At 40.9% G+C, this 15382-nt stretch overlaps 1 protein-coding gene across 4 annotated transcripts in view; it reads right to left on the bottom strand.

The window, feature by feature from the left end:
* Positions 1 to 15382, bottom strand: part of RAPGEF5 (Rap guanine nucleotide exchange factor 5) — a 232817-nt gene that overhangs the window by 110444 nt on the left and 106991 nt on the right. For all 4 annotated transcript variants that reach the window (XM_058296892.2, XM_004461331.5, XM_023589624.3 and 1 more), the window contains exon 8: positions 7522 to 7595. In XM_058296892.2, the coding sequence (XP_058152875.1) occupies positions 7522 to 7595 (74 nt within the window). The remainder of the gene's footprint in view (positions 1 to 7521; positions 7596 to 15382) is intronic.

Here is a 15382-nt window from a genome sequence, read left to right as displayed (position 1 = left end):
ATAGTAGTGAACAATCACAACAAAAATAAAGTCCCTCATGACATGGAACTTACATTCAATAGGGAATGTAGATTATATAACATATAGATTTGCAATATCAGGTAACAATCTTGTGATAAGAAAAAAATAAAGCAGGATGAGGGGAGAGAGAAATGATTGGCAGTGCTAACAAGACAGGATTTTCAGGGAAGAATTCTCTAGTAAGATGGCTTTGAGTAGAGACAAAGGAAGTGTGGAAGAGATGATGTGGATATTCAGAGGAAGAGTGATCTAGGCAGAGGAATAGTGAGCACAGGTTTGTGAGGATTGGCTGTATTTGGCATGTTCAAGGAAAAGCAAAGAGGACAGCATGGCTGGAGTAGAGCTGGCCAGGAGGAGCTGGCAGGACTGGTGAGAGAGGTGATGGGCCCACATCACGGAGTTTCCCTACTGGCTCTAGAAGGACTTTGGATTTTTATTATGAGAGAGATGGGAACCATCTGTGCAGTTTTAGCCTTATCTGACTTACATTGTAACAATAATTCTGACTTCTGGGTTGAGAAAACACTGTTGGGCAAGGGGCAGTAGTTCAAGCTTACAGACCAGTTAGGAGACTGGTCTGTATACAAGAGATGGAAGTAGCTTGGAAGTGGCAGTGGCGGAGTAGATGAGAACTGGATAGAGTCTGGATGCATTTCAAAGGGAGAACTAGCAGTGGCTAAGGTATTTGGCTTGAGCAACTGAAAGGATGGAGTTGCTATGTACTGAGACCGGGAAGACTGGAGGAGAAGGTTTGAGAAGGAAGATGCCTGCTAGATGTCCAGGCAGAGGTATGGGGTTTACATTTTGAAGTTCCAGGCTAGAGACAGGAATTTGGGAGTCATCTGTGTAGATGGTATAAAATTCAGAGAAATGAGTAAGATTGCCAATGGACCAAGGTAATTGAAGAAATGAAATCCAGGAACTGAGTCTTATGTTTAGATATTGGGAAGATGAGGAGAAATCAGAAAAGAAGATTAAGAAGGAGTGGCTTGTGACTAGAAGGAGAACCCAAAGAGTAGTGAAGATGATGTTGTGAGGGGAGGAGTGAAAACTTGTGTTAAATCCTGCAGAAAGGTCAAACAAAATGAGCTGGAAATTGATAGCAAATTTGACAAGATACAAGTAACTGGTGACTTGGAAAATTGCACTTTTACTGGAGTGGTAAGGACAAAAGCCTGCTTAGCATGGGTTCAACGGAGACTGGAGGACAACTTACTTTTCTGAGTTCTACTTTATAAGAAATGGTGCATTAGTTGAAGAGTTTTGCTTGCTTGTTTGTTTTAAGATGAGGGATATTCCATTATATTTGCACTTTATTAGAAGTCATATAGCAGAGAGTGAAATGTGAGGATGCGGGAGGAAGAAGGGACATTTTCAGGAGGATGTCTGAGTACGGAAGAGAGGTTAAGATCTGCACTCAGAGAGACATGAATGTGACTACTTCATCCTCTTAACAGGATGGAAGGTGAAGGACAGGGACACATATGCAGGGCAGCTGGCATATTTGGTGCTGGGAACTTGTGGAAATTCTTTTCTGAAGGCTCCTATTTTTTAGAAAAATAAGTTATAAGTTGAGGGTCAGGACTGTGGGGAGAAGATGTTGATGGTAAGGGAAAAGGCATGAAATAGTCATACATGTGGTAAGAGTTGGTAAACATTTTATGGAAAGGGCCACATAATCACGTGGGTTGTGGGCCATGTGGTGCCTGCCACGCCCACTCAACCCTGCTGCTGTAGTACCAGAGCAACAAAAGACAGTAGCAGCTGTGTTCCAATAACACTGTGTTTACAAAAACAGGGTGGGACAGATTTAGCCCGTGGGCCTTGGTTTGTCAACTCCTGACCTAAGAACAGAGGCTTAACTAGGGAAGAAGAGGAAGATTTTCAAGCTTTACCAAGGGCACACTCGTTTTATCTTTTGATCCGTTTACCATCTCAGCCATCCTCTTAAGAACATATTCCCTTCGTCAGGATTTTAGTGGAGCCCATACCTTGAGAGAATGCTAACTATATGGGCGGCTCTCTGCTTTTCATCAACACTAGAGTGGGTTAACGATCCCCTTTTAAACTGAGAAGACCAGGCAACTCTTGGTGGAGTTTCTGCTTACAAAATGATTAACATTCTTCAAATGTTTTGACACCCTTGACACCGTAAAGGAATAAGTTTGAGTTATCTAGAAGTCTCATTCCTGTGGACCATCTTATTTCCTGATATTATATAACATGCTAATAACCCAGCTGAATTGGAAAGAAAATCGAAAACAAAAAAAATCCCACATTTTGGGAAGGACAAAAAACTGCAAGACAATTCTAATGAAATAACATTTCAGAATAAAAGTCCTTGAATAATCTGATGTGCTGATGGACATTATTACATGTGTGCCTACATTTTACAGAATTAGAAGTGGGACTAATAAAAAAGAACATTTGCCTATAAGTATTAAGATGTAAAATATGTATGTTACCCGAAGTAACATGACATCTATTTGGTACAACTCTTTTGGATTCTTCAATCAATTAGCTAGCTTTCCTGGCATTCCTTTCACACTCCTCTTCTCAGGTGACATACATGAGAAGCAATACATGCAGTTAATTACAGAAATAAAAGTACAAGAGTCAGTAACCCTCACTGGCTACCTGATTTGCAATTCCGTGGGGGCAGTTCTGACCTGCACAGGGCACAGGCCCTAGGATTTCTTGATCCTAGATGTTGATCTAGGCCCTTGATCTAGATGTTCACATTCCTGCTCTGTTTAATTTATCCATGTGAAACTAATTATAAATTAGGTAAATTAATTAGTTTACCTAACACTGCTGGGCTTGAAAAATGAAAGATTCATGTGTAACAGAAGAATTATTTAAGAGACTTATTTATTTCAAGGTCTGCTTCTTTTTCCTAAAGAAAAAAAAATCTCTGTATCATTAAAGTTTTTCATATGATTTTCAGTATTTGAGAAATGTTATGAATGTAAATGAAAAGTCTGTTTCCTTTATAAATGGAGTTATAAAAATGTGGGCCCATTCTTTCAATGGCAAAATGAAACTTGGACAGGATTCCCTTAGGAAAGGCCACATGGATGATGATAAATGAACAATCTTTATGTGACAAAAGGTGAAAGCACAGTTCTATGTATGACAATATTGTCTATATAATTTTAACTTTAAAAATCACTTTTCCTAAAACACCTACTTAAAACATTATGCAAAAGTTGCTATCAAGGGAAGGGAACTAGAATTAAAGAGTCCACCTTTTATAAAAGTACTTTTGCAATGTATAGAATTCACAATGTCAGGGAATTCAAATAAATTCTTATTGATTATTATATAGTAGATTAATTTCTTTAAAATTAAAACTTGAGTAGAAAGTCACAGAATAGAGGACATTTTTTGTTCTCTATTTTAAACAGAAAATCCAAATAATAAGAACAAACTGATGAGTTTGAATGATATATTGCATTATTCAATTGTATGCATCCTATTTCTAGAGCAGACAGAAACTATTAAGGATCTTTTCCAGGAAAACTGAAAAGACAATTCATACTGAAAAAAAAATAGTAAGTTTAGGGCAGCAAGCATTCATTTGCTCGAATGTCTGCATAGAAAGAAAGAAAACTGTGAACGGCTCACCCTGGTTGGCATAGAAATACGTATATTCTATGTATTACACTTTGATAACTGAAGGAAGGACTAAGAAGCATCCCCAATGAGCAGTGCACATGATAGAAGACTGTGATGATAGAGGCAGGCTTGCTAATGGCTAGGACATCGCCGCCACACCATGCCAGGGCATCACAGAAGCTTGGAAATCATTCAGCGACCCTAGCCCTGCATTTTTCAGGCAAGGCAATGGAGGCTCAGGAAGGTTCACTCCTGTGGTCTCCCTCCTTTGTAGAACTGACTTGTGTGGCCACACCATCTTGGCGGGTCATCAGCATCCTCCCACTAGCTGGACAGCACAGTACACACTCAGGGTGTCACAGGAGCAGAGAGAAGAAATCCTAGGGCCTGTGCCCTGTGCGGATCAGAACTGCCCCATCCTATAAAAATACTATGCTATCCTGCACCCTGCCAAAGCCTGCTGGGAGGCAGGGAGGAGGCAGGAACCACAGTTCCAAGAAACGAATAATTTTCCCTTTTGGTAAATTCAAAACAGTGTCATATATTACATAATTGATGAAGAAAGGAGTAGATTCATTTCATATACTTGATTCCTTAAACTTTCAGATCAGGTAGGGAGGCCACCAGTATTTTATCTTGCTTTGACCTGAGAGGAATTAGAGCTCAGAATCGTATACATTATTGACCAGACTGCTAAGGAGGGCAGCACAGTTGAAAAATAATAAAGTAGGAAAGAAAAAAAAAAAAAGAAAGAAAAGAGAGAATAAGTAAATTCCTCTAATAAACTTTAATAAATCCTTTTAAAGTATCCTTTTTAAAGGATTTAAAAGGTCATTTGTTTTCTATGACAGCCTAAAAGACCTTTTTTCAGGGTATATGTGTGTGTTTATAAATATATACATATACACACACACATGTATAACCAAACTTTAGGCTACTGATAAATCAATTATCAAGTATTTCACAATTAATTTTGTAATTGACAATTTTGTAATTAACTATTATCATCACTTCATATTACAATGATTCAAATGTGGGATACAATACAAAAAATAATTACAGAATCCATTGTTCAGTGGCCAACTGAAACAAGAATTTCCCAAGTTCAGCACATTATATGTTACTCATTGATGAACACATCATAACCCTTATTAGAATCTTAGGGAAAAATTATACAGTATGATAAACATTATCCTTTAGTTCTTTATGAAGAGTGAAGGTACTGGCATGTTTTATGTAGGTGAAGACCCATAATGGCAGAAAGATTAATACCACATCTCAGCTATGCTAGATGCTTTAAATATTCAAACTTTTTAACGTGGCCAACGATCACAGCCATGATGATAACAACTTAGAGAAGCTTACTTTTTGAGTGTCCACTGTATGCCAGGCACTGTTGTAATTGCTTCAGGTGTATTACTCAATTTAGTTTTCAACCCAACCCAACACTTAACATCTACCTCACAGATTTTTAGGAAGGCAGGTTTATCATGGTGGTTAAAATCAAGGACTCTGGAGCCAAACTTCCTGGATTTAAATCTAGGCCCCACCACTTACCAGCTGCTTCCTCATCTATAAAATGGAGGCAGTTATATTATCTACCTCATTGGGTTTGTTATGAGGTTTAAATATGTTAATAAACATAAAGTGCTTAGAAGAGTGTCTAGTGTGTATTAAGTGCTGTATGAGTGTTAACACTCAATATCATGATAGAAAAGGACTATGGGGCACAGGAGAGTTGAGAAACTTGGCTAAGGCTAAGGTGGTACAGCCCGGAAATGAACTGGGCAGTCTGGCCCTAGAGGCAGCCCTCTTAAGCTTCCTGTGATGCTGCCCAACAAGTATTGAAATCTTTCTATGTGTCAGGAATTGCAGTTTTGTATTGCTTCATTTCAACCTCACAACATCCTTGTAAAATCTCCATATGACAGAGATGAAAACCAAGCATGCCAGGCACTGGCTAGAACAGCAGGGACACCGCGGTGACAAAGGCACAGGGGCCGCTCTGCAGGAACATATAGTTCTAGAGGTGCTAAGGGATGTCCCCAGGGCACCAGGGCTGGGAAGAAGGACTGGCCTGCAAGCCCAAGTCTAACTGTTCTCTTCACTCTGCTCATACCTGGCAGTATTGAAACAGGAAGTTTCTTAGGCAGGAAAAAAAGATTTTGAGAGAGAAAAGGGAGAAAGGAGCCAGCATATGAGGGGAAAACTAGAGTTCTCTGGTAGGTGGGAAACCTGTATACCCCAAAGTCCAGTCTCTCTGGGGTTAGTGACCATCTTGACCCTTTCTTTATGTACACAAAGTTTTCAACAATCTAGGAACAATGTTATATAACTTACCATGGAATAAGAACAAGCCTATTTCCACTCAACTCACTTAAAATTTACCCAAGAAGGAAAATTGCAATAATGCTAAATATTTACCATGGTGCCTCGCATATGGGTGCTCAATAAATTATATGTATAATTACATATATGTGTATTTATATAATCTATTCACAAAATAAATGGATTTTATGTATAATTATGTGCCTATTTATACACACAGGAGCACACACATTTACTTCTAATTCTCGCTAGATAACCGATGGTGAAATTGTGAAAGTTTTCTTAAGCTCACCTGACATGACTTGGCCTACTGGTGATTCTCCCAGAGCATTTGTAAACAAGGACCTACCGGACCAGCTGAAAAAAAACTGGTGGTTCTACTGTGGTAGCAAATCAAACCTTCCCAGACACATCAGAGGAGGTGGCAGCTGCTGTCCTCCCTACACAGTCGAGGCCTGTCACACCCATCATTTGCCTGCCGGGAAACTGAACTCTGACTTTCAAACTTAAACAGAAGTTATTCCTGATATAACTATCCATTCACATTCAGCTTCATGTTTGTGAAGATACATGGTTATGCTAAGGTTGTTGAACAAAGTCACAAAATCCCAGAGAACAAGATCTGTGTGTCCCTTTGAGGAATAAAATTGCATTAAAACAGACTTTTGCCCATAGAATAGGTTCAAAATAAATAAAGAATAAAGAATAAAGTTAAAGTTAGAGACACTTAAGTCATTAATAATTTCATGATCTAGAAACCCTAGTGAAAGCAGTGTATGTGGTGAGTTGGCGAATCCCTGCCCAGGTTTGCTAGGAAATCTGAAGTAGAGTTTCAGTATGAACTTGTGGACAGCAACATTTTGACCATTATCACAGAGAAACAATATCTTATATATGAACTTACTGAAACATTATAATATGTGCAATCTAAGCTGAAAAAAAATTAATGTAATTATTCTGGCCAGATTCATGAGATTTAGAATTTCAAAGGTGAAGCACAACTGGTCAAGCAGGTTAAGAATCTTTAAATACTCTGCTTTTATTTGATGTTAGCAGTTGAGACTAGAGTGTCGGGTTCTTATGCTGCAAAAGCATTTGAAGGTTAGGTGCTACCTAACCTTAGCTGTGCCATGATTTGGATATTGGGAGGTGGCACGGAATGTTTGGCAGGTGGAACCTCACACAAGTCTGTCTGGCCAAACGGAGGCGGTTGGTGACATGAGCTGGCTGATGTCTCCTGCCATCTGCAGGGGATGGTGGTCCTGGGGGGAGGAGCTTTCCTCCTGCTTCTTCACTTGCTTTCCTTGCTTTCTCTGGTAAATGGAGACAGAGAAGGTATGTCTCCCTATGAATATAGGAAGGTGTGCCTCCCCCATGAATCAAATTATAACTATGATGAGGATTTTAGGGCCCTGCTAGCACTTTCCCCAGTAACACAACTTTATTTCTAGAATATGAAAGTTAAAATCCCATAGGATTTGAGAACATCTGCACTGTTACCACACTCAACAAACAGAAAGGGCACTATACGAGAATTCACAGGATTTACCATACCTGAGACTCTGGAACACCTTCAGTTTCTGTCACGGCTACGTGTTTGTCACTGTTCTCTTCTTCTTGCTCAATTGCTTAAAAAGAGAGAGAGAAAACAATATCAAACAAATATACCTTCATAAGAAAAATGTTTTAGATAATTTTCTTTCAGATAGTAATTTGGTAGAAAAAAATGAGACAAAATGGAGAAATGACAGAAGATGGTTTCTTCTCATTTCAGAGACGCTGTCTGGGATGATGCTTCTCTGAACAAGTGACATTTGGGCTGAGACCTGAAAGTTGAGATGGAACGGACAAGGGCAGGAGACAGTGATAGGAGACAAGCCTGTGGAGGGGGCAACCACAGCAGGGAGTTCAGATTTCAGCATAAGAACAAAGGGAAAAGTGTTTCCCACTTCTTTGTGGAAAATGGACGTTAGGGTAGCAAGAGTGGAAGCAGGGAGAACAGTTAAATGACTCTTGCTATCTTGGCTAGAGATGAGGATGGCTTAGACCAGGAAGGTAGCAATGAGCTGGAGAAACATGGGGACTTGAGGTGTTTTTTGAGACAATCTGGGCACAATTTGCCAATGAATTGAATGTGGGGGGAGGAGAAAAGAAAGATGAAGGCGCAGAAGCAATCCAAGGTGATTCCTAGTAGATGAGGACTCTCCTTCGTAACCACTGTGCCATTTTTCCTTGTTGCCCTCTCCATCTAAGGCAGGCAAAAAACATACCAACTGAGTTGACAGTGAGTCCACCTGCTGTGCTGTCAGATTCAGGTGGCACTGTTTTGTGTACTTTTAAATACGTGCCCTCTGTTATTCATTTTTTAAAGTATTATTTCACGTCCCTTTGCATGCGTTTTCCTTCTATGCGTACCGCGTGGTGTTACCACATCTACAATGGCCACCTACAAGGCAGGGCACACAGTATGAGCTCTGTAAATATGCACCAAGATGAACAATTCATCCCCAAGTGACTCCAACAGCACGACTTGACCACACCAACTTGTATAAGCTATATCTTTTTATTTATGAATAAAGAGGGAAAGGAAATTCTTTGCTTAAACTCCACAGATAACTCCCACCAACTGAGCCTCTGAAGGCAAGGTAGGAACAGAGGAAGTGGGTAGAAGCTTTTCTTTCATTTTCAGCAAAAAAGTCCATTCATGCTGGCTCAAAGGGTGTCCTCTGTTGAAACTGTTGTCCGGTTAGGAGGAAACTTAAGAATAAAGAAAAACACACTTTTCTCTGAAAAAGTAGAGACAAGAATACAAAGGGAAAAGTAACTAGAGAATAGCATTTTAAATTCTACTTTAAAAATGCAATGGGCATTGAAGTGTGGAACTCCACTTAACTAATTGAAATAAGAGACTGTTCCTCATTTTGCAATGGGGAATAATATTCTTGGAAGACAATTTGATAGATACCAAGGTAGGAGAACTTTAGCCAAAGCACCAACCATACCTTGGCACTTAATTTAGGATTTACTTGAATTTTTGCTCTTTGAAATTTGTTTAGATGAAAGTGAAGAAAATTAAATTTTGTAGTATTTTGCCAACTAATTAATCCACCACTGGCCATTTCATGATCTGGAGTATAGGTATTTCTTACTCTTAACCTTATACTAGGACACAGGACAAGAGGGATAATGAATATCAACTTCAGGACTGAGAATTAACACTTCCTATTTTTTTGAGATTTAATCACAATTCTTAACATACATGAATAAAATCCAGGAGGACTCACTTAGCAGAAAAGCAAACGGGATAAAAATTCAGTCCTGGATTTCTAGCCTATTCCCAACAACAATACTACCACATTTTTGCCACATCTTTGACGACCTCAGAGTTTGCAGTCTGGTGTTACATTTACGTTAATGGAATCAGAACCAGAAACAGACAAGTTAAGGGACTTGGCAAAGGTGATCTCGCTCAACCTGAATCATGGAGAACCTTTCAAAGTTCTGGTGCACTCCCACCCTCAGCACCATGATGACGAAGAAAATAGAGCATCCTCTAGCAACAAATAAATCACATTATTTTCTCAGAAATGCTGAAAAATTAGGATTCAAGAACAGGCATTTTAGCCAGTCGTCTACATATACCATTTGGGAACAAAACCTTATTTCTCCTGGCCTTTCAAGGATTTATGATCTCCTCATGCAGTCACATGCATGAAACAGAGTTAAGAGTTCTCTAGAAGGGAAAGCTCTACTGACCCTTTAATACATAGATTAAGGTCAAGGAATGAATAAGGAGGCAATTTCTCATTTCATGCCTCCTGGTGGTATGATTCATGTGGTGGAAGGAGGAGGAAGCAGCTATTTAGATTTTGAGTCTCATTTTTCTTTTATCTGATCAGAATAAGGGTAGGACAGGAAAGTTTTCCTATGCAAATATTGATTTTGGGACACTTCCCTCCAGAGCAACACGTACACAGGAATGACAGCTTCTGGGACCCAGGGAGGCTGGGAGCCTTACTCTTTGCCAACACAAACTATTCCTTATCTGTCAACACACAGAGTCTAAAAGCAAGAAAAGGCCCTTTGAAAGAGCATTTACCACAACAAAAGTCAGGCATATAGGATTGAAAGCATATATTTTGAATAGTACACAGTAGAGCCTGAATGAGAACTAAGACTCCATGTGGATTAATTAGCACTGATTCACATAAGAGAGGCTAGTTCAAATGGCTCTATTTGGCAGTTAGCTAAGAGAGATTCTAGGTGAGCTACTTTGACAGCCTCTCAAGGATTTGGGGGCTTGCCTTGATAAGCCCTGGGGGACAGCAATAGATTTTCTCTCCCTACAATTTACTAGGATGAGTGCTAAGAAAATTTTCCTTATGATATTAAATACACAGATTAAATACTTAAATACATTTTCTTAGTGATATTAAATACACAGATTAAATACTTTTCCTTTCGAAAAGATGCTTATTTAATTTCTGCCTATCCATTTTGTGAAGTTCAGAGGCACATTAACAGGATATTAAGCACACAAGGATCCTGATGCACTGGGTGACGAAAGTGGAGACCATCTTCAAACATCCGCCAACTTATTTTTTTCCAAAGATTTACAAACAATCAAACAGTTTAGCAGAGACAGAAATTTAGCATTTCAAGTCTAAATGCTATCTTCATTTTAGAGAAATCAGCATGTAGAGTAAAGAAAAAGAATTTGTTGGATGCTTTGCTGAGAGTTAAAGTTTCGGCAAAATAACCTTTCACATAATAGACAGCATTTTTAGAAAGAAAAATGTTTTTCTAAAGGGTCCCACCTGATATTAATGCAACCTGAAGAGCTGGGCAGGTAAAATTGTTCCCATTTTCTAGATAGGGAAACTAAAACTAGAGAGGTTAAGTAACTTGGCCAGGTCTTCACATATAAAATGGACATGTATCCAGGGCAGTTTGTCTTGGCCTCACAGTCAAGGTTGTATTGGGATAATGCTGGTAAATCTGCAAATTGGGAAATTAATTCATTTGGATCCTGACAGTATTTTCATTTCCTTTTTTTTTTTTTTTCTTAATGAAACAGAACAGAATACAATAGAAAGAACAGGGAAAAAAAAATTTTTTTCAAGGCCAGAACAGCAGCTAGTAGAGTTAAGCATTTTTCACCAATGAGATGTGTACTAGGTCAGGATGTCTAGTGTGCTCTGTGGGTTGGCCGAAAAAAAAACAGAAAAACACTGCGATGTTTCCAGGCCACAGGAGGCAGGACCCAGTTCCTTCTTATCTAAATAATCAGCTATTTTTTTGTACCATTCCTTGAGAGGGGCCGTAATGTTTATTTTAGGAAGCCCCTCAACAACACTCAGTCCACATTCAGCAAGGAGTACATTCCTTGTGAGATGGAAAAAATATGCTGTAAGAAGTGCTTATAAAGTATACCCACTTATAGTTACTAAATATAACCACAAATTTCAGAATACTTCAAAATGCTCAAGTCCTTTCTATTTTTTAAAATGCCAGGAAAAAAGAAGTCACAACCCTTCAATGTATCACCCTGCTTTTTAAAATATTAAAATGTGCAAAATAGGGGCCAATATTCACCATCAAGTCACTCCCCCTCGTATTATAACCTGGCCCACTGGGTGCCATTAGAAGGTCCTTCTCTAAGCCCAGCAAAGACCACTGAATTTCTCCCAACCGTCTTTTCACAGCTCCAATCTGTCCAGCCTGTCAGCTGTACTTGAGACAGTTGATTTAGCACTCTCTTTTCTGGGTCCTCCTCATCCTTGAACCCTCTGGAAATGCAAGTTTTCCTCAGGCTTCCTTTCTCCTCTCTCTGCCTCTGGCCTTGGTGATCTTATCTGTTTCTGTGGTTTCAACTTGCACGGCTATAGGGGTTATCCCCAAATCTAAGTCTCCTTCTCTGCCCTCTTCTCTGAGTTCTAGGCCCACATTTCCAGTCACACCCTGAATATTTTCACTTCACAGACCATTAAGTATACGCTACATACAGGAGGCTATGACAGGTGGAGAGGTACATGGAGGGGCACAAGCTCTGGCCTCAAGAAAGAGGAATCTAACGGGGTAGGACAGGTGAGTACACAAAGATCTGAAATCACACCCATCCTCTGTTCTATTTTATAAGCCTCTTCTCCGGGAGCCTGTGTTTTTATTTAGATCACCACCAAGTACCAAGCTAGAACTGCAGGCGTCCTCACCGTCTTCCTTTCCCTCAGTTCTCCCTCTGCACTGTTCCCGCCTCCTCTTCCTCTCTGCCACCATCACAGCTCACGACTTCCTCATCTCCCGCTGCTGAAACCTCCCAGCCAGCCTCTCCCTCCGCCCACTCTCCACACAGCTGCCCGAATTCCTTTCTAAAGTGCACATCTGATGGTGCCACCCTATCCCTTTAGCCTCCTGCCCATCCCTCCTTAGAGAACAGGACTCCCCCAGGATGCTGGACACAAAGTCAGGCTCCAGGGCGCATCCCCAGTGCTCCTGATGCAGAAGGGATCAGCCCCAGGATGTGCAGCTTCGGCGGCGTTGACACCTGGGACACCCAGACCAGGCTCTACTAAACACTGGCCGACTTTCAGGCCGATGCCCTCAGCCTGGCCTTGAGGCTGACCCTCAGGTCCCAGATCCTCTTTCCAGGTGCACCTCCCATGTATTCTTTTGTGTCTAGCCTGGAGTGCCCTGGGCCTGCCTTCAGGGGATGGAACTGTTCTTCTCCACTGGTTTCCAGCTCACATGCCATCTCCTCTGAGTCCTCACCACCTGCACTGGTCACAAGGAAGAGCCTCTCCTCTGGGCCTAACAGAGCTCGTTTTCTGTACACTATTCTTTATTTATCTCCATGTTCTACAGCTAGCAACATGGATGTCTGTCTTTGCTAACTTACATCATGAGTTTCTTGAGGGGGAGAAACTATGTTTTCATATTCCGAGCACATGGAATAATTTCTAGGACATAGCATTGCTAAGTAATGGTCCACTAAACTGAACGAAGCCAATTGATTCAGAAAGTCATAATTACTAAGGTAGATACAAACTGAATTAAATGTCAACCACTTTGTGGAGCGGGGTGGTTAAGTTATAAAAGGGACTTCAAGGGGTAGGCACATCCTGACAGGTGGATGAGGTGAGGGGGAGGAAGGATGGTGATGATGGGTTGGCATAAACGGAGGTAAGGTGAAGGAGAGCACGGAGTCTGGCAACGGTGTGGGAAACAATGGGAAATGAAGCCAGAAAGGTTGGTTGGGCTCAGAGTTTATGGTGAGGTGCCTGGAGGTCATTTGGTAACAAGGCAATGTGGACAAAGGATATATCACTAGCCTTACAGTGACTCTATACAGCTGCGGAGTTCCTACTACGTTCCACACACATGCTAAACTCTCTATGTGGATTATCTCATTGAATCTTCTCCATAACCCTCTGAGAGAAGTACGAGCAAGGCTGGGCAGGTTAATGATTTAATGTCCCTTCCTTCCCATATGTGTCAAATATTGGTACAGACTTTATTTAGTAGAACCAGTGGGAAACTGAGTTTCTGTTAACAAAAGACGAACACCTTTTGCTGGGCTGTAGCACACTCACTTCTGAATCGTCTCATTTGGTATGTCTTCTGACGCTTTTAAATGGATTGCATGATACCCTCACACTGACAAGGAGAGACGTAAGTCACCTACGCAGATACGTTCTTGTTGTAGAGACCCAGCCATACCTCCTACGTGATGTGGTCTCAGAATTTCCACTAATTGCCAACCAAACACTAGTGAGCCTTCAGGTTGCAGGGGCCACCTTAGTGGGCCTTGAGCAATGCACTTCCGGTCACTATGTATGGACACAGTAAGGAGCGTTAAAAAATCTCTAGTGCATAAAATCAACTTCCTTAGCCAAAACAGGATTCACTTACGTTTTGCAGATTTTCAATTCATTTCATATTGGAAATCTGACTATATTATATAGTCTCTCTCTCTTTTTTTAAAAAAACATTTTATTTATTTCTCTCCCTTCCCCCCTTGTTCTCTGCTGTCTGTGTCCATCCGCTGTGTGTTCTTCTGCATCTGCTTGCATTGTCAGGTGGCACTGGGAAACCGCGTCTCTTTTTTGTTGCATCATCTTGCTGCGTCAGCTCTCTGTGTGTGGGGCTCCACTCTTGGGCAGGCTGCACTTTTTTCACATGGGGCAGATCTCCCTGTGGGGTGCATTCCTTGCACGTGGGCACTCCTATATGGGGACACCCCCGTATGGCACGGCATTCCTTGCACGCAGCAGCACTGCGTGTGGGCCAGCTCACCACATGGGTCAGGAGGCCCTGGGTATCGAACCCTGGACCCTCCATATGGTAGGCAGATGCTTTATCAGCTGAGCCACGTCTGCTTCGCCTATATAGTCTCTCATGCCATTGATGTTTTAGGGAAGTCCTATGATTGGCCCTCACATTAATCAGATCCCAAGCTCTAAAAGCATTATCCTCAATTTACAGATGGGAAAATTGAGGCCAAGGAACGCTAACTCATGTGCTCAGAATTACACAGGCAGTGGAAAAGACAGCGGAATGTCCCTCGGTCTGCCTATTTACACCAATATGCCCTGAGGATTAAATCATTGCCTAAAATGAGTTGAACAGGAAGGAGGCTGAACACAGAGTAAACTGAAGGTTTACTGCAAACAGTCTAAGCAAGAGCTGACTTGAATGTAGCTTACATTTCCTACTACGGCTATAAAGACATTTGTTATTAAGCACTCTTACCTATTCCCCACCCCAACCCTTGTCATGGATTTATAAAGAGAAGATAATAAACATTTGCTGACCAAGAGAAATATTTTACTTTTACTAATACTTGAGTATAGGTATGCTGATCTTCTTCTGGAAACACACAGCACTACAGACAGCATAATAGTTGCAGTGAGGAGACTAAAATCAGAGGTGCCCAGAAACTCCCATTTCCCCCATCAGCTGCTCACTCTCCATACTTGGCTGGGGGGTGTCACACCTTTGAGAGATGACCACTAGCCTGCCTTCTCTGCTCTCTGGCAGACTGCATGATTTATCGCTGCCCAGGACAGAATGGATTCTATCTCAATTCTTGTGTCTTTGTCTTATAGCCAATACCCTCCAAACTTCCTTTGCTTCCCCTTCTTAATAGTGCTACACTTTTACACTGTTCTCCTTTGAGTAAGATTTAATATATTCCCCATCAATGGAGAAGTTATTCAACAGAGAAAAATGATAATATCAGCAGAGCCAAGTGTGTCGCCTATCAAACCTTTAATCAGAGCACATAGATTCTCCCCTTTTGCCAGGGAAGTAAAGAGGGGATCAGTCCTTGATCCCTGTAGCCTGTTTGCTGGCCTTTCTTCTGAGGAAATGTACCCAGTAAAAAAAAGTTTTCTTTTCATGTAAAGGTAGCTTCTAT

The sequence above is a fragment of the Dasypus novemcinctus genome, chromosome 5, assembly GCF_030445035.2.
Source record: "Dasypus novemcinctus isolate mDasNov1 chromosome 5, mDasNov1.1.hap2, whole genome shotgun sequence".
Taxonomy (NCBI): Eukaryota; Metazoa; Chordata; class Mammalia; order Cingulata; family Dasypodidae; genus Dasypus; species Dasypus novemcinctus.
The sequence above is the reverse complement of the archived record's forward strand: the minus strand, read 5'-3'. Positions and strand labels throughout refer to the sequence as shown.